Here is a 25,584-nt window from a genome sequence, read left to right on the forward strand (position 1 = left end):
CCCACCTCCTTAGCAAAGTCTATAGCAGAGGGGTTCACAATGGGCAGAGTAAATAGAAGATTGAGTAAAATCTTTTTATATTTAATTGGGCCCTGCAGCTCACTTGGCTAATCCTCTGCCTGGGGCACCGGATTCTGTCCAGGTTGCTCCTCTTCTAGTCCACCTCACTGCTGTAGCCCGGGGAAGGCAGTGGAAGCTGGCCCAAGTGCTTGGGCCCTGCACCCGCATGGGAGACCAGGCTGCGCCGGCCATAGCAGCCAGTTGGGGGGTGAACCAATGGAAAGGAAGACCTGTCTCTCTGTCTCTCTCTCTCTCTTTATATTTAATTATTGACCAAGTTCCTTGATTATTAGGACATCCAGATTTTGGGGGTAAGTGAATATTCTCTGAAGTCTAGACTAATAAGGTATTCATTATCATATATGTGGTCTGTAATCCAGTTATGAAAACTTATATACAAAAGTATTTTTGTAAACTAAAATCCTACAAAAATTATAAATATATTCTAGTCTTTTCTTGAAGCTAGAAGGGTCTTGGAATTATATAGTGAAACCCCTTGTATTTAAAACAAAATTTGTGGGACTGGCACTGTGTCATAGCAGATAAAGCCGCTACCTGTGGTGCCGCCATCCCATATGGGCTGCTCCACTTCCGATCCAGCTCTCTGCTATGGCCTGGGAAAGCAGTAGAAGGTGGTCCAAATCCTTGAGCCCCTGTACCTGCATGGGAGACTTGGAAGAAGCTCCTGGCTCCTGGCTTCAGATCGGTGCAGCTCTGGCCATTGCAGCCATCTGGGGAGTGAACCAGGGGATGGAAGACCTCTCTCTGTCTCTGCCTCTCAGTAACTCTTTTCAAATAAATAAATCTATAAAAAACAAAAAATAAATTTACACCTTTCCCTAAAATGAGGTGGTTTTCTTTTAGTCACTAACTTCAAATGGAAATCTTTTCTAGTTTAGTTCGTTAAATGGATTTAATAGCAATAATTGTGTGTGTGTGTGTGTACAGAGAGTGAGAGATGGGGTGGGGGGGTGGGGGTGTGTGTGTGACCTATCTCTTCTATGGCAAAGGTTTAAAGATGAGGATTGTACTAGAAGCCTTCAGAGCCACACCACCTCCTTCTGTGATAGATTTAAATGTCCTGGGAAGACCTCTGTAACTCTCCTGAAAATTGTATTAAGGATTGGGTGTTTTTAACACCAAGAGCTGTTTTGATTGTCAAAGGTAAGTTTGGGTCTTTGAGAATACTGCTCTTTTTTGGACTCTTTAAGTCATGCATGTTTAAACACACACTTTTTTTTTTTAAATTACACACTGTATCAAGAATAGTATGTTCAAAATGGAGATGGGGATATTAGTGTTGTCTAAGTATATGGAAGCAGGTCTCCATTTTTTACACGGCTAACACATCGCAAACGTGGACCATAGTCCCCCGCCTTTAAAGCATTACCTGAGAAGTACGAATAGTTCAACCTGCTGCCTGTTTCCCGTTTCTCACCACTGATTTAGTCACACAACTGTGTGATTTAAAATACACAACTGACAGCCTCTGGTGTGATTTTTTTGTTCTTTTTAAAGAAAAAAATAAAATCCAAGAGCTAGCAATTTAAGATCCTGCAAACGCCCGCGCTCTGACAGCGCTTCCCAAAGGCGGCTGGCAGCTTCCTGGGACTCCTCGGTGGCCGCTGGCCCGACGTTCCTCTGGGGAAGGCTGCTGCTCCGGTCAGGCACAGACCGTAACCCCCCTTCCTGGTCTCCCGTCCTCATTCGCGCTGCCGAGGCTGGGTCAGCGAGACACTGAATGGAGCTTCTTCCCCCCCGCACGGCGGTGCAAGTTTCGTCTCGTGGACGCTCTCTCCCGGGCCCGAACCCCGGGCTCTGAGTTAGGATTCCCGGCGCAGCGCCCCGGGGACGCCAGGCCGCAACCCCGCAGGCCAGTCCCAAGGAGGCCCGGCCCGCGAGGGACAACCACAGTTCCTTGGGGGCGCCCGGGAAATCAATGCTCACACACGACACGATCAGGATCGGGGTGAGGCAGAAGCTACAGCTTTCCTCCCGAATCCCTGGGCACAACACGAGGCAGGGGAAAGGAGGCTTGCACAACTCAAGCACGGGCTACGGACTCGGGAAACAAAGAAACTGTGCAGGAAGATGCAGCGGCCACACCAACGCAGACTCAATAGGGCTCCACGACTTTACGCAAGAGGCCCGCATCTCGCCAGCGCTGCGCCGCCCCTTACGCCGCCGGCTTGGCCTCCGAGCCTTCGCGAATATGGCTTTGCGCACTGCGGCGGAGCTGCGCCGCAACCGAGCTTGGCCCGGTGGCTCCTCCCCGGCGCCCTGCGCGGATTGGTGGCGGACGGCGACCGGGCTGCTGATTGGGCGGCGAGGGAGCCATTCGGGGCGGCCCTGGTGGGTTCGGCTGCCCCAGAGTGATAAGTTCGGATTCAGACACGCCTCACTGCCAGCAGCGAGCCGGAGCTCTATGGAGGTGGCCGCGGGACCCGGGTGGTGGCTGCAGCAGCGACTCCTCTGAGCTGAGCGTTTCCAGCCGTCCCCGACTCCTTCCTTCCCCTTCCCTCCCCCTTTTTTGTTTTCCGTTCCCCTTCCCCCTCCCTTCCCCGTCCCCGACGACCGGATCCTGAGGAGGCAGCTGCGGTGGCAGCTGCTGAGTTCTTGGTGAAGGTGAGTGGAGACGCCGCCGCCGAGTGCCGCGCTCTAAAATGGCCGCCGTGCCCGGCCGCTTCTTTCTCAGGCGGTACAAAATGGCGGCCGCAGGCGGAGCCGGGCGGGGCGGCCCTCCTTGAGCGTTTCCCTCTGCATTTCGGGCACTGGAGGGTTTCGGGCTTCAGTTCCCCATTCCCGTCGCTCGCGGAGCAGCTGGGGAGACGGCGAAGTTGGTGCGGCGGCGTCGCGGTCGTCGCGGCGCGGGCGTGCTCGGGCGGCGAGGAAGCGTGGTGGGGCCGCGTGCGCGGCGGCGGCAGGGACTCGGGCCGGCGGCGGGGCCCGGCCGTTGGCGCGGGACCGGCGAGGCGCAGGAGCCCCGGAGTCCGGCCTGCGGCGGGGAGAGGTGTGCGGGGAGCGGGCCGCCGCGCCCGTGGTGGCCCGGGGGGCCGGGGGCCGCCCTCCGGCCCGAGAACAAAGAGCCGCTCCTCCCCGCCGGGGACCCGCGGCCTCCGGGGAAGCCGTCGGAAGCACTTCCCTGCTCGGGCCTGGCGGGAGGAACCCACTGCTCTTTTGTTCCCAGGAAGGGGACGGCGGGGCGGAGGCTCCTGCTGCCATGTTGTGGCCCTGGCCTTCCGCCCGCCCGGGCCCGGGCCGCGGGGAGGCCGCCTGTTGCCCGGCGCGCGGCGGGAGCCCGGTGCGCGGCGCGGCCGGCGCTGGAATGTCGCTGCTCGCAAACGTTCGTTCCCGGCCGCTTGGCGTGTTCTCGGACTTCCGTGGACGCCGCTCCCGGCATTCTGGACCCCCTAGGGTTTCCAGTTGGCCAAACAGCCCCGTTTTCCGTCCGTTTGTGCTCGGAATCCTTTCTATTTTAGTCGTAGGGGATCTGCAATGCAGTGAAAGGTCAGGCAGAGGCAGTAGCAGGGTCTGAAGTAGACGGACTGGTGGAGGTTGACGGCTGCGGGAGCGGTGTCTAATTTCCCTACTCTTTCTCATTCTAGGTTTTTCATTGCTCCCATCCCCTCCCCTCCCCACCCTATCCATTAATATTATTCTTTTGAAGATTCTTCGTTGTCAAGCCGCCAAAGTGGAGAGTGCGATTGCAGAAGGGGGTGCTTCTCGTTTCAGGTATGTGTGTAGATTTATTTGGGGGATTGTTTGGGAAAAGCCCTTTGCAAAACTAGGGTCACCATTAAAGTGAAATTTTCAAATACTATCTTTTTAGTGAAGAGCTCCTTTATAACTTAAAATTTAAGTGAGACATCATTGGGGTATAGTAAAGAAAAATTTTCTTTTTTAAACAGTGCTTCTTCGGGCGGAGGAGGAAGTAGGGGTGCACCTCAGCACTATCCCAAGACTGCTGGCAACAGGTAAGGTAGATGTGTGAAGAGGAGTCCGTAGGTTAGGTTAAAGGTGTTTTCTATGCATAGCATACATACATCAGGAGTCCTAAGCTTACGGGGAATGCTTTCTGCTAGATACCCTAAATACAGAATATCGGCTCTTGATTATTCCTTAGCCCAGTCATCTGATGTGAGTTGAGGCTCTCAAATTGCTAGTTTTTTCCTCCTGTTCTAACATTTTTACCAATGTTATGTCTGAAATCAGCAATTGTCCCTACTTGGTTGGTGTTGTTAAAGTGCAGTATGGCCACAAAACATTAGAAAGGGATAATTCTGGAGGTGTGGTTCCTGGGTCTACAAGCTTGGCAGCACCTAGGAATATTCAGTGGAAATCACACTCTTAGGCAGTAGCCCAAACCCACTAAAACAGAAACCAGGGTGGGCCCATCAGTCTGTTTCAGTAAGTCCTTTAGGTGATTCTGACACTGCTGTTGGAGAACCAGTGATTGAGTTGCCCTGTAGTGAAGGAAGTTGAGAAAAGCTAAACTGCTTCCTTGTTCAAAATGATTTTTATTTTTAGAACGCATGCTCCCATATGCTGGTAGATTCCCCAAGTGGCTACAAGGCTCAGAGCTCTGATCTCAGTCCAGGTCTCCCACAGTTATGGCAGGGACCCAGCTATGCAAGCCATCACCTGCTGCCTCCCAGGGTGCACATTGGCAGGAAGCTAGAGTAAGAGCAGAACTAGGACTCAAGTCCAGGCACTCCAGTATGGGCAGTATATGTCTTAACCACTAGGCCTCACACCACCCCAGGAGAATCATTGCTCAGCGTGATATTTGATGTATGAATGTGTGCCACGCTTTACATTTTTTTAATTTTAAGTCTTTTCTATTCAGCGAGTTCCTGGGGAAAACCCCAGGGCAAAACGCTCAGAAATGGATTCCTGCACGAAGCACTAGACGAGATGACAACTCCGCAGCAAACAACTCCGCAAATGAAAAAGAACGACATGATGCAATCTTCAGGAAAGTAAGAGGGTAAGTTTTGAGATCTGTTTTACTTTATTTCTGTGGTGCGCATGTGTTGTATTAATTAGGCAAGGTTCTTGCCTAAAAAAGAGGAGTTTAATGAGTAACATAGGTGTTTAAAGAATTGCCTTAAAATGAAAAGCAACACATCTGTATTTTGGAGCTTGTGGTAGCTTTCCTTTTCCACCTTTGAGTTAACATTCATAGGCCTGCTGTGCTGATGTCCCACTTGGCCTGGTATGTGGCCCAGTGAATTAAGGAATATGCCAGTCTTAGCTCATGGTCTAACCCTGATAATGAGAAAACCTTATGTTCTAGGAGGTGAGAAAAGCTTCTTGCCAAATACCTGGGAAACCCCAAGCTGGAACAGATACTATAATCTAAATAGTGATAGGCTTATTTCAGCATCCCTTTCAGTGAGGTAAACAGACAGTATCTTGATCATAAGGGAGGCAAGTAAAAGAAATATTTAAAAGTTGAAAGTAATTGTGTATGTCTGTTGACACTTACAACATGATTCCTTTTTCTCCTAGCATACTAAATAAGCTTACTCCTGAAAAGTTCGACAAGCTATGCCTTGAGCTCCTCAATGTGGGTGTAGAGTCTAAACTCATCCTTAAAGGGGTCATACTGCTGGTAAGTTTTAAATTTTGGCTTAAAAGAGGAAAATATTTAACCTGAGTTTTTCTCCACTTGCATAAAACCCTGATGTGTGAGTTATATCTCTGGATACTGATAGTGATCAGGTTTAGTAGGTGAATGTATGTTTGTAATAAGGTTAAATAAAGAATTAGGGTCTATCAGCAGCTATTCTGTTTTCTTTTTGTGTAAGACACTGTTTGGGTCTTAAGAATCAGCTGTGTGATAGTTGGACTTAAGCTGTCTAATATACATTCTAATTCCTGGGGCTAGGGATGAGATCTGGATAACTGGACCTTTAACTAATTTCATTGCTATGAAAGATGGAGAGAACAAGCTTCCTTCCATCCACTTACACATTCCCCAAATGCCTTCATCAACCAGGTTAAAGCCAGGATTCTGGAACTCTGGTTCTCTCACCTGGGTGTCAGAACAAATACTTGAGCTGTCTTCCAGCTGTCAGGGTGCACATTGGTACGAAGCTGGATCAGAAGCAGAGTAGCCAGGACTCAAAACACCAGACGTTCTGATATGGGATATGGTACACTGGAAAAGCTAGTGTCGGATTTTTCTGTTTAAAGCACTTTACAAGATGGATTTAGTTTACACAATAAACCTTATGAAAAGGGAACCTTTATTTCAAATTATAGGTTAGACATTTGTAGTAGTTTGTCAGAGAAGTTAGGAAATTTATAATCCTTAAGACTAAAAAAGTAATGTTACAAAAGAAGGATTCTTTAATAGGAGTGTGATTTAAAAAAAAAAAATTTTTTTTTTTTTTGTAGATTGTGGACAAAGCCCTAGAAGAGCCAAAGTATAGCTCACTGTATGCTCAGCTATGTCTGCGATTGGCAGAAGATGCACCAAACTTTGATGGCCCAGCAGCAGAGGGTCAGCCAGGACAGAAGCAAAGCACAGTGAGTGGTAATTTTTGTTGACTTTTTTATAATTGATTTGAAAGTCTTTGTCAATAAAGCCTGAGAACTACCTTTTGTTTCCAACAGACATTCAGACGCCTCCTAATTTCCAAATTACAAGATGAATTTGAAAATCGAACCAGAAATGTTGATGGTAAGAATTTGTATATGATACTAAGTATATTTTCGGTTTGATTCTGAATGTCGGCTTTATCCTTAGGTTTTGTTTTGTTTGTGTTTTTCAGTCTATGATAAGCGTGAAAATCCCCTCCTCCCCGAGGAGGAGGAACAGAGAGCCATTGCTAAGATCAAGATGTTGGGGAACATCAAATTCATTGGAGAACTTGGCAAGCTTGATCTTATTCATGAATCTATCCTTCATAAGTGCATCAAAACAGTAAGTGTGATGGACTGTAGGCTCCCTGGGTACATGACTACTTGAGAGAAATGAGTCCGCTTTAGCACCATTTGAGAATATGGGTTGGCTGGTTAACCTTGTGAAACGGCATCTAGTAAGGAAGAATGCAGGGTTTGCTACGAAGGGGTAGAAGTGATGATGAATTGCTGGATTTGGAGAGATTTCTTCATAGACTGAAAGTGCTATGGTGCTATGAAAGTGCTTAGGAACTAAGAGTCAGCCCAAACATAAAGGAAAATGCTGCACCGGAACAAGAATAACTTAAAAATTTTGCTGACATGATATTTCATTCTTTGGTAGCTTTTGGAAAAGAAGAAGAGAGTCCAACTCAAAGATATGGGAGAGGATTTGGAGTGCCTCTGTCAGATAATGAGGACAGTGGGACCGAGATTAGACCATGAACGAGCCAAGGTGTGTGTGTTGCTAATGGAAATTAGTAGGTTGTCTTAAGATTTGCTCATCCTTTGATGGCATACATTGGCTTTAGCTCTTCTGATTGCATATTTTTATCTTGATCAGTCCTTAATGGATCAGTACTTTGCCCGGATGTGCTCCTTGATGTTAAGTAAGGAATTGCCAGCGAGGATTCGTTTCCTGCTGCAGGTAAAACTGATTTCTTCAAATTAGTTGATAAGCTGAGTGTTTCTTTATAAATAGCAAAATTTACACCAATTTTTTAAACTACAGGATACCGTAGAGTTGCGAGAACACCATTGGGTTCCTCGCAAGGCTTTTCTTGACAATGGACCAAAGACGATCAATCAAATCCGTCAAGATGCAGTGAAAGTAAGGGTGTTTTAAGTTTTTTGTCGTTGCTGTTGTTTTTTAACTTAACACAGGGACTTAAAACTTGGCTCATCTTTAGTGGTAGAGTTTGGTGTTTTTAGTGTCTTGCCATTTCTGGCAGAAGTTGTTTACAGAAATCTAATAGCTTATTGTTTTTAGAAATTGGCATTTTCCCCAGTATATGAATTTTAACTTCAAGTGAAATAGGGTCCAGAGACCAAAGGGCTTATTGGTTTCATTTCTAAAGGATCTAGGAGTGTTTATTCCTGCTCCTATGGCTCAAGGGATGAGAAGTGACTTCTTTCTGGAGGGACCGTTCATGCCACCCAGGATGAAAATGGACAGGGACCCACTTGGAGGGCTTGCTGACATGTTTGGACAGATGCCAGGTAATTTTAAATGAAGTTAATTAAACTAAAAATGAGTTAAGTATTTTAATAGAGTTCTTAAGATTTGTCCACGTATATGTTTTAAGGTAGCGGAATTGGTACTGGTCCAGGAGTTATCCAGGATAGATTTTCACCCACCATGGGACGACATCGTTCAAATCAGCTCTTCAATGGCCATGGGGGACACATCATGCCTCCCACTCAGTCGCAGTTTGGAGAGATGGGAGGCAAGTTTATGAAAAGCCAGGTAAGAAAACATTCCTGCATTCAGATAAAGTGTTAAATCCTGCAATATCTGTGGTTTTTGCTTTGTGCTTTTTAAAAAACAATTAGAGGTGTGTGGTTTTGTTTTTTTTAAGCCAAATTTACATCTGTGACAATTATTTCAAACTGAGTAAAATGCTTGTCCTTAAGATTAGTAAAGTACTAGTAAGCTCATCACTTTATTTGACAGATTAGATTTTTATTCTTCACTGTTTCATCTTTTACTTTCTCTGGGCAAATTCAGTGAAGGTTTCTTTGTGGCTTGGCTCATCCCTTTGGTACTTGATTACCATAATTTGTGGACCCCCTTTTTATCTAGACTTTCTTTCTCCCTTTCTGAACTAGGGGCTAAGCCAGCTCTACCATAACCAGAGTCAGGGACTCTTATCCCAGCTGCAAGGACAGTCGAAGGATATGCCACCTCGGTTTTCTAAGAAAGGACAGCTTAATGCAGATGAGGTACATTTGCCTATGTTACTTATATACCATAGTTTGTCAATTCAGAAATCTATTGCCCGATGATTACAAAAAGACGCGTTAAAGAGGACTTAATGCTGGAGTTCTTTATCTTTTCCTCTCTTTTTCTGTACTTCTTTTTCTGTCTGGATGTCCAGCGTCCTGTGAGCGAAGATTATGAGATATGAGGGCAAAGTCGATTATAGTCAGTAGAGCAAGGAAAAATGGTTATCAAGATACTGTTTGTGATTTCCCTGTAAATAGGGTGACTTAACTAAGAGTATAGCAAGATATTTTCTGAACAGTTGAGTTTCCTGTTCATTTGAATATTTTAATCATGCTAATCCTAGGAGAATTCTGATAAATGTGAGATTTATAACAGTATCTTGCACTTCTGTGTATGAGGTCTTCAGTAACCTGGAATAAACATTATTGTTGTACTTTTGCCCTAGATTCTAAATGTGCATAGAATTAGAGTAGTGTATTTAATGCTCACCAGCTGCGCATTAACTTGGATACCTCATTTTCAATTCCAGATTAGCCTGAGGCCTGCTCAGTCGTTCCTAATGAATAAAAATCAAGTGCCAAAGCTTCAGCCCCAGATAACTATGATTCCTCCTAGTGCACAACCACCACGCACTCAAACACCACCTCTGGGACAGGTATGCAGCCACATACCTGAATTCCAGCACTTTGGAAATGAAGACTTTGGTATTCTCTCCCTTTGGTCTTGTTGGTTCTTGAGCATGTATCATTGGAACATTCATACCTGTCCTGTTTATTTTTAGACACCTCAGCTCGGGCTCAAAACAAATCCACCACTTATCCAGGAAAAGCCTGCCAAGACCAGCAAAAAACCACCACCATCAAAGGAAGAGCTGCTTAAGCTCACTGTAAGTTTCAAGTAGTTCATGAATGTTTATAATTCTTGGGATACGTTTCAGGGAGAGAAGATGCTAATGATACTTGGATTGTGTTCTTTTCAGGAAACTGTTGTGACAGAATATCTGAATAGCGGAAATGCAAATGAGGCTGTCAATGGTGTAAAAGAAATGAGGGCTCCTAAACACTTTCTTCCTGAGATGTTAAGCAAAGTAATCATCCTGTCACTGGACAGAAGTGATGAAGATAAGGAAAAAGCAAGTTCTTTGATCAGTTTACTCAAACAGGAAGGAGTAGCCACAAGTGACAACTTTATGCAGGTTAGAACACTTCTGATTCTGCTAAGAATTCTTTGTATTCATTGTTGAAAACTGTAATGGAGACTGATGGTGTTTTTAACATTCCTCCTAAGGCTTTCCTGAACGTATTGGACCAGTGCCCCAAACTGGAGGTTGACATCCCCTTGGTGAAATCATATTTAGCACAGTTTGCAGCTCGTGCCATCATTTCAGAGCTGGTGAGCATTTCAGAACTGGCTCAACCACTGGAAAGTGGCACCCATTTTCCTCTCTTCTTACTTTGTCTTCAGCAATTAGCTAAATTACAAGATCGGGAATGGTTAACAGAACTTTTTCAACAAAGCAAGGTCAATATGCAGAAAATGCTCCCAGGTAAGAAAACGCTGGTTTATTTCATTTATTTAAAAAGAGAGAGACTACACATGGAGATTCCTTGAGTGTAATTAATTGTATGGGGAATTTATCCCATCTGAAAAGTAAACATTGGAATGGATAGGCCTTAACACTTTTTTTTTTTAAAAGGATATTATGGTTTAATTTTTATCTGATTGTAGGTTGAGTTTTCATTTGCTGTGTTGATTCTTTATTTTTCCATGCAAGTCTCTTACACTTGACAAAGTATTTGTAAAACTGCTAGATAAGCCAACTGAGTGAGATGAAAAGGTAAAACAAACTGCTTTGCCTTTTCAGAAATTGATCAGAATAAGGACCGCATGTTGGAGATTTTGGAAGGAAAGGGACTGAGTTTCTTATTCCCACTCCTCAAATTGGAGAAGGAACTGTTGAAGCAAATAAAATTGGATCCATCCCCTCAAACCATATATAAATGGATTAAAGATAACATCTCTCCCAAACTTCATGTAGATAAAGGATTTGTGAACATCTTAATGACTAGGTAAGGAGTGGTTGTCTACTTGAGTAACGTATTTACTTGAAGAAACATAAGTGTGCTAGCAGGGACCTCAAGGAGAATTGTCTTTGAGTTAGAAAGCTTCCTGGTTCTAACAGGGCTCTCTTTGTCTTTGTACAGCTTCTTACAGTATATTTCTAGTGAAGTAAACCCACCCAGCGATGAAACAGATTCTTCCTCTGCTCCTTCCAAAGAACAGTTAGAGCAGGAGAAACAGCTGCTGCTTTCCTTCAAGCCAGTGATGCAGAAATTCCTCCACGATCACGTAGATCTCCAGGTCAGCGCCCTGTACGCTCTGCAGGTGCACTGCTACAACAGCAACTTCCCAAAAGGTGAGCACTGGTTTCAGAAGGGTGAGTGTGGGGCCCTGACGCAGCATGGGGGTGACGAGGTTATGTTTTGTGTCTTAGGCATGTTACTCCGCTTTTTTGTTCACTTCTACGACATGGAAATAATTGAAGAAGAAGCTTTCTTGGCTTGGAAAGAAGATATAACCCAAGAGTTTCCGGGAAAGGGCAAGGCTTTGTTCCAGGTAAATCTTTCATTAAAGAAGTTTGATCCATTTTTCCCCCCAGTTTTGTTGTGTTCAAGTAGACGGCTTTTTAAACAAATACAGGCAAAAAATAGTCCTGCTAGTTTGTCTTCACCCCTGTGTGTCATTGATGTTAGTGTATGAGATGTAAATTGAAAACAAAAATTTTTTATTTTTATTATTTGAGAGGGAGAGAGAGGTCTTCCATCTGCTGGTTCACTCCCCAGATGGCTGCAACAGCCAGAGCTGAGCTGATGAGAATCCAGGAGCTTCTTCTGGCTCTCTCCTCTGGGTTCAGGGGCCCAAGCACTTGGGCCATCTTCCACTGCTTTAAGAACATACTCATACTTCCTACTCTACCCTCCCTTGTTCTGACCCATTCCTCCTTTTCTAGTTCTTACAATGACACACTCTTAGTTTACTTAATCACAAGCTTAATCCTGCTAGGTTTGCTCTTAAGTAAAGGAGATTGCTTTGGATTTCAGGTTTTCTTTTTTATTCAGTGCATTTATAGTCCCGGGGCAAGAACTTACACATTGGGGCAATTAACATCAGTCACAGTGTAGTAATAATCTAGAATAGGAGCAGGCCTGGAGCTGCTCCTAAACTAAAGATTCAGAGTTAGGAGTTCTCACACTAGGCTTCCAGGGGACTCGACTGGAGAAACTGATTCTTGTAGTGTTATCTTTTGCCTAAGGTTCCCAATCTAGCTTTTTTTTTTTTTTTTTTTTTTTTTTTTTTTTTAAGATTTTACTTATTTGAGACGTAGAGAGAGGGAGAGACCGAAAGAAAGGTCTTCCATCTGCTGGTTTATTCCCCAGATGGCCACAATGGCCAGAGCTGAGCTGGTCTGCAGCCGGGATCCAGGAGCTTCTTCCAGGTCTCTCAACATGGGTGCAGGGGCCTAACCAATTTGGATCATCTTCCATTGCTTTCTCAGCCCATAGCAGAGACTGGAGCAGAAGAGGAGCAGCCAGGACTTGAACTGGCACCCATGTGGGATTCCAGCGCCTCAGGTGGAGGCTTAACCCACTATGCCACAGCACTGGCCCCCACAATCTAGCTTTGATTTTATCCTTAGCCCTGGTCTTTGGGGAATCTCAACTAATAATTGGGAAGTGGGACTGGGAATCTACTTCTTTCAAGAATATTGTGTCCTGTCCCCTTCCCTCAGCACTGCTAACACTGGGTAAAGGTACTTCAGAAAGTTCATGGAAGATGAAAAAAATGACTCTGGTGCTGTTGATACTATCCATTTTCCATGGACTGTTTGAAGATGCCACATATTTTAGATTGGAAGAGTCATCATCCTAGACCAAGGTCCCGAAATGTTAACTGGCGAAGTGTCCAAGGATCACCCTTGAGCTTGACCATAAAGAGCCTGTGTGCAATCCCAAATCCAACTACTCTATAACTTGGGCCACTCTGAGTAGTACATCAGCAGCTGGTTCACTTGCACTTTGAAGTTTTTAAAATTAATGTCTAGGAGCTGGTGCTGTGGCATAGTGGGTAGTGCCAGCATCCTACATGGACCCAGATGTTCCACTTCCGATCCAGCTCTCTGCTATGGCCTGGAAAAGCAATAGAGGATGAGTTGGAGACCCAGAAGAAGCTCTTGGCTTCGGATCGGCACAGCCCCAGCTGATGCGGCCAATTGGGGAATGAACCAGCGGATGGAAGAATCTTTTTTCAAAAAGTAAATAAATAAGATTAATGTCTACACTACTAAACTACAAATCTAATTTACAGGTGAATCAATGGCTAACCTGGCTAGAAACCGCTGAAGAAGAAGAATCTGAGGAAGAAGCTGACTAAAGAACCAGCCAAAGCCTTAAATTGTGCAAAACATACTGTTGCTATGGTGTAACTGCATTTGACCTAACCACTGCGAAAATTCATTCCGCTGTAATGTTTTCACAATATTTAAAGCAGAAGCACGTCAGTTAGGATTTCCTTCTGCATAAGGTTTTTTTGTAGTGTAATGTCTTAATCATAGTCTACCATCAAATATTTTAGGAGTATCTTTAATGTTTAGATAGTATATTAGCAGCATGCAATAATTACATCCTAAGTTCTCAAGCAGAGGCAGTCTATTGCAAGGACCTTCTTTGCTGCCAGTTACCATAGGCTGTTTTAAGTTAGCTAAAAAACCTGAATAGCAACACTGAATACTGTAGAAATGCACTTTGCTCAGTAATACTTGAGTTGTTGCAATATTTGATTATCCATTTGGTTGTTACAGAAAAATTCTTAACTGTAATTGATGGTTGTTGCCGTAATAGTATATTGCCTGTATTTCTACCTCTAGTCATGGGCTTTATGTGCTAGATTTTAATATCCTTGAGCCTGGGCAAGTGCACAAGTCTTTTTAAAAGAAACATGGTTTACTTGCACAAAACTGATCAGTTTTGAGAGATCGTTAATGCCCTTGAAGTGGTTTTTGTGGGTGTGAAACAAATGGTGAGAATTTGAATTGGTCCCTCTTATTATAGTATTGAAATTAAGTCTACTTAATTTATCAAGTCATGTTCATGCCCTGATTTTATATACTTGTATCTATCAATAAACATTGTGATACTTGATGCAGTTGTGTGACTTCAAAAAACTATCCCCAGGGCCCTGGTTGCTATCTTAGCAACATTAAGGCTGAGCAGAGACTTTCCACCTATGTTAGATTTCAGAAGACTGGTTGCAAGGCTGTACAAATCGAGCTGGACCTGGCCCTCTGCCCAGCTCTCTCCACCAAGGGGGTGGGGGGACATTTTGAGCCCAGCAGTGCCCCTGCAGCCTATGGCCAAAGTGCTCCCAGTTTAGCTGACCAGTCAAGTGATCATTGCTGCAGACCAGTTGTCCGCACCCCACATCTCAAGACCAATAAATATTGGCCCCAAGGTAGGCCAGTTCAAAAAGTTCCTGGTCGGGGAGAGTTAGGATATGGTGGGTTAGGCTATGGCTTGTGCTCTGCTTCTAATCCAGCTCCCCAGGATGGCAGTCTGTGCTATCCCCTTGACTTCTGCTACCCACATGGGATTATTTCTGTGAGTTTTTAAAAATATCTCACAGTGCAGTGTTAACAACCTGCCATACTATTGAACAGTATTTCAATATACTTAGGTCACTTGTGCAAGGTACATTCTATGTTTTCAGTATCAGTATATATAATGACTTAAAATTTTTTATTTTTGACAGTGGACAGTGGAAGAGACAGGTCTTCCTTTTGCCGTTGGTTCACCCTCCAATGGCCGCTGCAGCCAGGAGCCAAATGCTTCTCCTGGTCTCCCATGGGGTGCAGGGCCCAAGCACTTGGGCCATCCTCCACTGCACTCCTGGGCCACAGCAGAGAGCTGGACTGAAAGGGGCAACCGGGACAGAATCTGGTGCCCCGACCGGGACTAGAACCTGGGGTGCCGGCGCCGCAAGGCAGAAATTAGCCTATTGAGCCGCGGTGCTGGCCATAATGACTTACTTAAAAATAAGTTTGCATATTAATTTGTCTTGGCTTTTATATACTACAAAACTGAAGAAGTTGTTACAAGCTGCATAACTTCTGACCCCTACACCAAAACTCGATCAAGGTCACTAGTTTGCAGCACTATGATCTGGTACATGTTTGATCATCTTAGAAGGCTGCATATGACAGCAGTTTCCAGACATGACAGCTGCCTTTGTATCTCTGATGGTTCCTCCCAGTTGCCGATGGGAAACATCTCTTTGAAAACAACCACCTTTGCAGTTTGTCAAGTCTATGGAATTGTTGGCTCTGCCTTTCAAGCAGAGGTTGGACAGCTCACCTGGGCACCACGATAGCTGTTAACTGGCCTTCCCGCTTAGCCCTGCAACACAGCAGCTAGTGGAAGAGGAATCCTTGGAGTAAACATCCTGGGGCTTGCCGGCGCCGTGGCTCAGTAGGCTAATCCTCCGCCTTGTGGCGCTGGCACACCGGGTTCTAGTCCCAGTCGGGGCACCGATCCTGTCCCGGTTGCCCCTCTTCCAGGCCAGCTCTCTGCTGTGGCCAGGGAGTGCAGTGGAGGATGGCCCAAGTGTTTGGGCTCTGCACCCCATGGGAGACCAGGAGAAGCACCTGGCTCCTGCCATTGGATCAGCGTGGTGCGCTGGCCACAGCGCGCTACTGCGGTGGTCATTGGAGGGTGAACCAACGGCAAAAAGGAAGACCTTTCTCTCTGTCTCTCACTGTCCACTCTGCCTATCAAAAAAAAAAAAAAAAAAACATCCTGGGGCTTGTGTTGTGCAGCAAGTTAAGCCTCATGCCAGCATCCCACATGGGTACCTCCCGTTTGGGAGAGCCAGACACAATTCTGGCTCCTGGCTTGGGCCTGGCCCAGCCCAGCTGCTGCGGCCAGTTGGGGAGTGAACAAGTGGAGGAGAGATCTCTTTACTCCCTCCATGTCACTGCCTTTCAAATAAATAGAAACAAATCTTAGAGCCAGCGGTGGAGCACCTTGCTCAGGCCCTCAGCTTTTCCAAGGTTCCTCCCCTTGAGAACCATTCACATCCTTGGATGGGGATGTGCCTGTCCTCTCAGTACTCACTCTTGCTCGCTTTGCTGTCCTCTCAGGCCTCTCCATCCCCTTCGAAGACCTTCAGTTGCAGCCTGAGTGCCACTGGCCTGCTCACCTCCCTCGATGCTCCTATGGCTGGAGTTACCAACTGTGTGCTGATCACACCCATATGCTGACTCCGGGCTTCTTTCTGGAGGGTCAGACTCGCCCCACCAGCCAGCTCCCAGGTGTTTCTCCTATGTTGCAAGCACATCAGAGTCAAAACCCATGACAGCTTCTCCCAGACCAGCACTCCCTTGTCCTAACTGCAAGACAGCCCGCCCAGGCTACATCAGAGTCCCCTTGACCCTTCCTCCATCAGCTGCTCTCCACGTCTCCACCACCCTCATCCGGGCACCCTCATGCCTAAATGACCACAGTAGTTCTGTTCTCTCCTGGTCTCTTCTCCTCACCCTCCAGTCTCAGAAGTCTGCTTCTTCCTCTGTGCTTCAGTGGCTCCCGATTTCCCTGCAGATAAAGTTCCAGTTTCTTACTCTGCCAGTCCAGGACGCGTCACCTGCTGTTTGCTCCCTCTGGTGTTTCATGTCCTTTCCTCTGGGCCTTTGCACGTGCCGTTCCCTCTGCCTGAACATCGCTCTCCTTACCATCCCCACCTCAAACCCCCTTCCAACACTGCCCTTTTGGGTGTTAGCAGAAATGTGGCACTCTTGGAGAATTTGCCTTGCTCTGCGCAGGCTGTCAGGGGTTTACCAATCAGCGTTCTTGGTTGCAAAGAGCACACTACGGGCAAGCCAGGTCGAAAGGAACCCAGAGACCCAGGCTTGGACATGACCAGGGACTAAGCACAGGAAGAGCCTGCCTAGGGCAGTGCTGTAAGCAGCCCAGTGAGACCCGGAGCTTCCCCTGCCAGCATCAGAGTGAGTTCCCTGGGGATGCCAGCTCCAGGAACAGCCTCGGGCAGAAGGCACAGGTGACAGAACCAGGATTACCTGTCTACCCCTCTCTGCCTGGCTTCCAGCAGTGGAGTCAAGGAGCTGGCTGTGGGGGCCCTGTCACACAAGGTAGGCCCTGACTCCCACCAAGGCTTCCAGCGCAGGTGAAGAATTGCACTCTGGAAGGGGCCTGTGTAGACAAACACCCCTGTCCACTCGGAGGCCGCGCGTGTTAGTCACTGCCTACTCCCGTGTCAGGGAGCAATAAACAGGTGTCAGGTGCAAGGAGGCCAGGTCTTTGGGAACTTGAATTTTAGCCAACTGGGGGGTTGGGACGCTTACAGGAGCAGAGTCCAGAGAGTCCTGTGTCCGAGGGTGGCCTTGGATTGCAGTCTTGAGGACCCTGGCGACTCAGTGACTGCCATGGCTGAGGCACTACAGGGCACTGGCTCTCCTACCTACTTCCCCATAGGGTGAAAGCAAAACACAGACGTTCCCAGCCCACCCACAAAGCACCCAGTCAGCTCCCTTCCGGGAGCTGCACAGGAGCGCCCCCTGTGGGCCTGCCCCGCGCTGGGGGCTGAGGGAGGCCTGGGCTCACCCTTCAAAGAGATAACAAGGTGCCCAGCAAGCTGCAGCAAGGGGACCCGGAGGAAAGGGGGGGTTTCCTGGCCAGCAGGCAGGCAGGGCCTGCCCAGATGGCACGCCTGGGAATGAGGACGGTGGGGCTGGGGGTCACACAGCGGTGGGGTCAGCCTTCCCAGGACAGCGCTGGCCCCGGGGGACGCCTGCACGCAGAGCAGAAGCTGGGACAGGCACCGAAGCCGCACAGTCCGCCCTTACCTCCCCTGGAGAAGGTTGAGGAGCCCAGGGTGAAGCCTGGCCCAGACTGGAAGGCTGGCTCCACGGCGCCCTCTGCCGGCCCCCTGGAGAAGCCACCCGGCCATCTGGGGAAGCCAGCCCCAGCCCCGAGAACGTGTACCCCCTACCCCCCCCCCCCCCCACTGCAGCCGGTGCAGCGACGGGATTGAGAAGCAGTAAGTCCCTGCGCAACCCACATGGTCACAGCCCAGGGCCGAATGCAAGCCTTCCGCCCGTGGGTTCAGGGAGCCGAGGCCAAGCACGCCATCTCTCCAGACTTCCTTGGCCTTATTTGGGAAGCATCCTCAGTGTGCACCCTCCCAGGGTCACATGGTGAGCAGCAGTGCTGGGCAGGCCACGACCTGGGGTCAGAGTCCAGGCACGTGTGGTGCCCCCTGAGTACCCAATGTGTGCCGGGAACAGTGACCCGGACTGTGCCTTCTGGCCCAAACACTGGGTGAGAGGAGAGAGGCCGCAGATGAACAGATCAGCAGTTTCAAGTGCTGGGCCTGGGGAAACAAGACCCAGTACTGCAGCTGGCGTGTAACAGCCTACAATGCCTGCATCCCATGTGGGATTCGAGTCCCGGCTGCTCTGCTTCCGATCCAGGTCTGTGCTGTAGCCTGGGAAAGCAGTGGAAGATGGCCTAAGTGCTTGGGCCTCTGCACCCGTGTGGGAGACCAGGAAGAAGCTCCTGGTGCCTGGCTTCGGATCAGTGCAGCTCCTGCCCTTGCAGCCACTTGGGGAGCGAACCAGTGGATGAAAGACCAACCAACCTCTCTTTCTCTCTCTCTCTCTGCCTCTGTCTCTCTCTCTGTGTAGCTCTTTCAAATAAATAAATCTTTTTTAAAAAGTTTTTTAAAAACCCAAATACTGAGCCAGCAGAGATGGGACCCCTTGTGGCGTTCTGCCACCCCTGGCCTGGTCATCCAGTGTGCTCTCCCTGGGGGTCTGTGTGGGTCTCTTCTAATAAGGATACCATTGTGTTGGATGGGGGTCCACCCTGACCACCTCCTCTTAGCTTGGTCACATCTGCAGAGCCCCTGTCTCCAAATAACCTCCCACAGAAGGGAGGGTCCTAGGAGGAAGCTGCCTGCAGGCAACCACCTATGTGAAGGGAGGGGGGGAAGGGCTTTCCAGGCAGCAGTGATGAGAGCCGAGGCCGTGGTGTGGCGTGGCGTGGCGAGGCATAGCGGAGGAACCGCCAGAGGCCACTGTGGCCGAGCCGAGGGGGAGGAGCCCGGGGCTGGAGAGCAGCAGAGGGCTACATGGCAAACTGGTTGGCCCTCTGAGAACTTTGGCTTCCACTCTGAGTGCAGCAGGCTGTTTCTGGAGGCTTGTTAGTAATACTACTTACCCACTAAGGCCACCTGACACCTGCCCTGTCTTGTGGCACACGACGGTCATCATTATGCTAACATTCATTGAGCATTTAGTGTACACCAAGCTGGGCCAGGTAGATTAGATCAGAAATCCCCTGGTGCGCATGCTTCAGTCTAGAAAAGCGGGTCTCCAGCACTGGCCAAGGTCTTTCACTTATATGGTAGGTAGTCAGGAGCCCCTGCTGTGTGCTCTGTGGAAGTGCTAGGACAGACACACACACAGACACACGCAGCCCTGGGTGTGAGTTACCCTTTGCTGTAACGCAGGAGCCAGTACCGTAGCCAGGATTGCACGTTGCAGGCAACAGGAGAAAAAGGAAAGCAAAGCCAGCCCAGGACCCTTCTCAGAGGCAGGGACCCCTCGCCCCTGGCGTCCTGTAACCAGGGCTGGGGGAGCCCCCGGAGGTGCAGATACCCCTGAGAGTTGGGCCATGGGCCCTGGGGAGAGAAATAATCTGCTTCCAAATCCCCGTGATGGGCTGAATTGTGTCCCCACCCCCAAAAAAGATAGGCTGAAGCCCTGACTCCGGGGCCTGCCAACGTGCCCTTGAGTGTGAACAAGGTGAGGTCATGAGGGGTGCAGGGGGCTGAGCCACTGCTTGTGGTGCCGGAAGCCCTAACAGAGTGAGTGCTGGTTCGAGTCCCGGCTGCTCCACTTCTGATCCAGCTCCCTGCTAAGGTGCCTGGGAAGGCAGTGGAAGATGGCCCCAGTGCTTGGGACCCTGCACCCACGTGGGAGACCTGGATGGAATTCCAGGTTCCTGACTTCAGTCCAGCCCAGGCTTGGCTTTTGAAGCACTTGCGGTAATGAACCAGCAGATAGGAGAGATCTAGCTGGCTGGCTCGCTCGCTCGCTCTCTCCCCCATCTCTCCCTGTCTCAACCTTACAGATGGCTGGGTAAATAACGAAATAAATAAATCTTCAGGGGAGAAACAAGATGAGGTCATTAGCAGGATCAGGAAGGCCGCTTACCCAGTCTGATGGTGTCCTTAGGAAGAGAAGAGACACACGGACACGCAGCGAGGGCGCCTCGGAGTCGCCGCCCACGGACACGCAGCGAGGGCGCCTCAGAGCCGCCCACGGACACGCAGCGAGGGCGCCTCTGACGCAGAGGCTACAGTGACCGCTGTAGGCGCCAAGGAGCGCCAGGAGCCCCAGACACGGAGAGCGAGGCCCGGGACACACTCTGCCCTGCCAGCCCCGGGCTCCAGACCGTCAGCCCCGGAAGATGAGAGAACAAGTTCCTGTCGTTGGGGGCTGACTTTGCCACCCAGCCCTAGGAAACACGACCTCCTTCCGGGCCCTGCGCCATCACCGCCATCCGGGACCACCAGGCCTTCCAGGCCGCCCCCCCGCCTCCTGCCCAGAGTCCTGGGGCGGCGAGGGGAGGGCTTGGATGAACTAATGAGTGAACGAATGGATGAGCTGCGGAGTACTGCGAGTATTTAGCTCTGGGAAAAAGTCTCTTTGCACCAACAATCCACTTCAGCACTGACGAATTAGAAAACAAAATTAGCCAAGAGAAATACATGTAATCATATTGAAATCTTTCAGAATGTCCGAACGTTCTGGGGCTTGAAGTTTATATGAACTGGAGGGACTCCCGTTAAGAAAGAGGGGGCAAAATTTAGGCACAGGCCTTGGAAGATTCCAGTAAGCGAGGGGCCCTGACACGGAAGCTTCTTTAACTTCACAGAAAATCCACCCCTGGATAGAAAATTCAGAGGTGGAGAAGAGAAACCGGAAACCAGGAAGGAAAATGGTGATGCCCTCGTCTCTTCGTCTGAACTAAAATACCACGAGGGTGGGCGTCTGGCAGGAGGTGGGGCCGCTGGTCAGGACGTCCACCTGCCGTCTGAGTGCCCGGCAGTGCGCCTCACTCCAGATTCCTGCGCCTGCGCACCCGGTGGGGGGCGGGGGGGGGCAGTGGTGATGCTTCAAATGCTTGGGTCCCTGCCGCCCATGAGAGGCCTGCACTGGATTCCCAGCTCCCCGTTCCAGCCCAGCCCAATCTCACCATTGCAGGTGTTTGGGGTGTAAACCCGTGGAGGACAGTTCTGTCTCTCAAATAAATAAATAAAGCTATAAACAAATGACAAACTAAGAAAAATATTTTTCATATACACAACAAAGAGTTAACTGCAAAGGTTCTTAAAAAAAAAAAAATACATGAGATGGGTTCGGCACTGTGGAACAGTAAGTTAATCCTCTGCCTGCAGTGCCAGCATCTCATATGGACACTGGTTCGAGTCCCAGCCACTTCTCTTCCACTTCAGCTCTCTGCTATGGCCTGGGAAAGCAGTAGAAGATGGCCCAAGTCCTTGGGCCCCTGCACCTGTGTGGGAGACCTGGAAGAAGTTCCTGGCTCCTGGCTTCAGATTGGCGCACCTCTGGCCATGCGGCCATTTGTGGAGTGAACCAGCGGATGGAAGACCTCTTTCTCTGTTTCTCCCTCTATTTTTTTTTTAAATATTTATTTTATTTATTTGAAAGACAGAGTTACAGAGAGAGGTTAGATACAGAGAGAGAGGTCTTACATCCACTGGTTCACTCCCCAGATGGCCACAACTGCACCAATCCAGAGCCAGGAGCTTCTTCTGGGTCTCCCACGCAGGTGCGGGGGCCCAAGGACTTGGGCCATCTCAGGCCATAAGAGAGATTGATGGGAAGAGGAGCAGCTGGGACTCGAACCGGCACCCATATGGGATGCTGGCGCTTCAGGCCAGGGCTTTAACCCACTGCACCACAGCGCCAGCCCCTCTCCCTCTGTCTATAACTCTACCTCTCAAATAAATAAATTTTTATAAAAAAAATCAATGGGAAAAGGCTAACTTAAAAAGTCTATACTTTTATTTATAAGAGGCAGGAAGAGAGTGAGAGCGTGAACATCCATCTGCTGGCTCATCCCCAAGTACCCACAGCATCCAGGGCTGGACCTCCCCAGATGGTCGCAATAGCGGGAGCTGAGCCGATCTGAAACCAGAGGCTTCTTCCGGTCTCCCACGCACCAGGAAACAGAGGGAGGACAGCTGGGCCCAGGCAGGCTTGTAGCCCCGACCCTCTCATGGGAACAGCCTCCCAGGGACACAGCCTGAAGACCCAGGGCCTCCACCTGGCCCAGCTCCCAGTACCCAAGCTGGTTTCAGTTTCCACTCTTCATCCATTACTAGAAGACTTGGGGGCGAAGCCCTTAGCACGTGGGCCCTCAGGGGCACCCACACTAACATCCAACAGCAGCGTTCCAGCCCTGGTGCCTGGACAGTCACCTCCCCCCCACAAGGCAAATGACAGGCATTCCTGCCCACAAAGCCCCCAAGTCCTAATGACCCAGAGCTGCTCAAAAGTCTGAATCTCAAATCTCATCTGAGACCCCAGGGAGCTTCCTCCAGCCACACCTGGGCAAGTCCAGGGACACATTTCCAGCATGCCGTGGGGGGATGGGCTCAGCGTAAACATTCCCATTCCAAAAGAAGGGACCGGGAAACAGAGAGGATTCCTCAAACCCAAAGCAAGACCAAAACCCTCCACAGTTTCCCGTCCAGCATCCTGGGCCCACTGTGGTGGGGGGTGGGCCTTGCTGGCCTCAGCCCAGGGCCTCAGTTCCCGCTGTTGCCCTAGTGGGGCCCCTATGCAGCAGCCTGGAGCCCATGCATCTGCTGAGCATCGCCCCAGTGACCCTGCCACTGCAGCCAGTGTCTCTGCTGGCCACCCAGGTTGCTGGGGACATCCTTGGGAACCTACGCGGAGTTCCCATGGCTGTTGGGGGCAGCTCCCCAAGGCTGCACACTGCCATCGGTGACTTACCAGGGCGCACCTGGCACAGGGCTGGCAGCTCTCCCCAGCAGGTGTCTCCCATTTCTGGTGCCTCTACCTTTCTGGGTCCCCACTGCAGCTTCACCGGGCACCGCCGGCCAGCGGCTCTGGCCCCGCAGCACAGGCTCTGCCCGGCCTCCCAGGCTTTCCTCGGGAACTCGGTGGAAGCCGCCATGCCCCACAGCTCTTGCTCTCGGCAGGCCTGCAAGCCAGCATCACCTGGGCGACGCCAAGGTCCACCCCCAGCACGAGCCGCACCTGTGCCCCGCTGGAGCCGCCACAGCTGCAGCCCAGAGTGCTTTGCGGCCTGAACACAGGTGCTCCCAGGACGCCCTGGGGTTTCCTCGAGCGTTCTGACCTTGAGGATTCTGGGCCTGCATTGGGAGAGGCAGCCTTGAAGACCTCTGAAATGGCTTCTGGCTCTTTCTCCCACAATCTGACCTGTTAGCACATGCCTCCCTCCTACCTGTGCTAATCTCTGGCAAGTGGGCTTCTGCAACACACTCTCGTCTGAACACACTCCTTCTCCAGCCAAGCCTGAGAATTTTTAAAAAAGATTTATCTATTTGAAACAGAGCGGGGGGAGATCTTCTATCCACTGAATCACTCCCCAAGTGGCCACAACGGCTGGGGATGGGCCAGGCCAAAGCCAGTAGCTCCTCCCGGCCTCCCGCATGGGTGCAGGGGCCCAAGGACTTGGGCCATCTTCTGCTGTTTTCCCAGGTGCATTAGCAGAGAGCTGGATCTGAAGTGGAGCAGCCAGGACTTGAACCGGTGCCCATAAGGGATGCAGGCATCACAGGCAGTGGCTTAACCCACTGCGCCACAGCACTGGCTCCCAGGCTCTGGATTTTGCAAAGCTCTCTACCCTGCTTCTTTTCGCTCCCAATTCTCACTGTAAAACTTGCTCACAGCTGCCAGCCCCGCCATGCGGCAGCCTGGATACATTGCTGTCTCAGAATCTCCTCTGTCAACAAAGCTGTCCACCAGCTCTAAGCTCAGCCTCCCACAGTCTCAGGAACACAACAGGAGTAACAAGGGCGGCCTTTAGTCCCAAGGGAGGCCTCACGTCCGCCTGACTGTTCAGCGGCATGGCGTCTGCCGCCATGGCTGCCCCCGCACCTGCTCCCCTCTGCCCACATCAGCATCACCAGGGCTTGCTCTCCTGGCTCTTCAAACTCTCCCAGCCTTTCCCCGTGGCCAATTCCAACCCGCCACACCATCAGCTGTGCCCGTGGCAACCATCCCGCTCCCCGGGACCACTTTTCTGTTTTAGTTAGTTTTATGATTTATTTATGTGAAAGGCAGAGTTACAGGGTGGGGCAGAGAGAGAGAGAGAGGCAGTGAGAGGGAGAGAGAAGTCTTCCATCTTCTGGTTCACTCCTCAGATGGCCACAATCGCCAGAGCTGCACCGATCCAAAGCCAGGAGCCAGGGGCTCCTTCCGGGTCTCCCACGCAGGTACAGGGGCCCAAGGACCTGGGCCATCTCCTACTGCTTTCTCAGGCCACAGCAGGGAGCTGGATCAGAAGTGGAGCAGCACGTACCCATATGGGATTCGGCATTGCGGTGGTAGTCTTCTTACCAATTAGGCCACAGCCTGGCCCCACCAATTTCCTGTTTTATTCAGATTTTCATGACTATAGCAAATACCTGAGAGGAGTTACTTAGGAAGGAAGCAGGTTTCTTTGGGCTCATGGCTTTGCAGGTTCCCATCCGAGGTCAGGTGGCCCCCATGGCTCAGTCTAGGGAGGCGGGAGGATGGCAATGGTGGAGGATGAGCCACTACACCCACCCCCTAGGTAACCGAACTGGGCTGTTTCCACTCCTAGCCCACGAGCCATCATCATTAAGTCATTAATCATTAACAAGGATTTGGGGACCAAGCCTTTAACACAAGGGTCTTTGGGAGACATTCAAATACCATTCAAACCACAACACTCATATTTTCTTTCTTTCTTTCTTTAAAATCTATTTAATTATTTGAAAGTCAGAGTTACAGAGAGAGAGAGAGAGATTTTCCATCTGCTGGTTTACTCCCCAGATGGCTGGAAGGGCAGGGTCTGGGTTAGGCTGAACCCAAGAGCCAGGAGCTTCTTCCAGGTCTCCCACATAGGTGGCAGGGGCCCAAGCACTTGAGCCATCTTCCACTGCTTTCCCAGGTTCATTCGCAGGGAACTGGATCAGAAGCAGAGCAGCCAGGACATTAACTGGAGCCCATATGGGATGCCAGCATTGCAGATGGCAGCTTAACCGGCTATGCCACATTGCTGGCACCAATAATTTAAAGTTAAATATTATTAGTAGGCATGGAGCTATTTCACCTGTCCCAAAAACTTACAAATTTAAGCAAATTGAAACACTTTTGTGTTCATTTGAGATGTGCTTGTCCCATGACAGTGTGTCTGGGTCCAATTCCTGGCTCCAGCTCCCAACTCCAGCTTCCTGCTAACGCAGACTGTGGGTCCCTGCCACCTATCTGAGTTCTTTGCTTCTGGCTTTGGCCTTGCTCTGCCCCAGCTATCATGGGCGTCTGTGTAGTGAGG

General features: G+C 49.6%; 1 protein-coding gene and 1 non-coding gene across 2 annotated transcripts; both read left to right on the forward strand.

The window, feature by feature from the left end:
- Positions 1-1,999: 1,999 nt before the first annotated feature.
- Positions 2,000-14,112, forward strand: EIF4G2 (eukaryotic translation initiation factor 4 gamma 2). Its single transcript, XM_062197502.1, has 23 exons — positions 2,000-2,432; positions 2,543-2,685; positions 3,728-3,792; positions 3,969-4,034; positions 4,907-5,047; positions 5,572-5,674; positions 6,463-6,594; positions 6,682-6,748; positions 6,840-6,991; positions 7,313-7,423; positions 7,532-7,615; positions 7,700-7,798; positions 8,046-8,187; positions 8,274-8,434; positions 8,797-8,910; positions 9,444-9,569; positions 9,696-9,800; positions 9,894-10,109; positions 10,202-10,460; positions 10,779-10,983; positions 11,119-11,330; positions 11,409-11,530; positions 13,280-14,112. Exons 1-23 carry the CDS (start codon positions 2,000-2,002, stop codon positions 13,343-13,345), a joined length of 3,324 nt encoding a protein of 1,107 aa, XP_062053486.1. The 3' UTR covers positions 13,346-14,112.
- On the forward strand, positions 8,963-9,101 carry LOC133764996 (small nucleolar RNA SNORD97). Its single transcript, XR_009866554.1, has one exon. It is a non-coding gene; the product is annotated as a small nucleolar RNA SNORD97 (small nucleolar RNA).
- Positions 14,113-25,584: the final 11,472 nt, after the last annotated feature.

This window comes from Lepus europaeus, chromosome 7 (genome assembly GCF_033115175.1).
Source record: "Lepus europaeus isolate LE1 chromosome 7, mLepTim1.pri, whole genome shotgun sequence".
Lineage (NCBI taxonomy): Eukaryota > Metazoa > Chordata > Mammalia > Lagomorpha > Leporidae > Lepus > Lepus europaeus.

What these genes read in the sequence shown, in the direction of transcription:
- EIF4G2 (XM_062197502.1), top strand. Translation starts at nt 2,000, where the DNA reads ATGCTCACACACGACACGATCAGGATCGGGGTGAGGCAGAAGCTACAG. An exon ending in GGGGGTGCTTCTCGTTTCAG is followed by an intron (nt 3,793 to 3,968) that starts GTATGTGTGTAG and finishes TTTTTTAAACAG; the next exon opens with TGCTTCTTCGGGCGGAGGAG. An exon ending in CAACAGCAACTTCCCAAAAG is followed by an intron (nt 11,331 to 11,408) that starts GTGAGCACTGGT and finishes TTTGTGTCTTAG; the next exon opens with GCATGTTACTCCGCTTTTTT.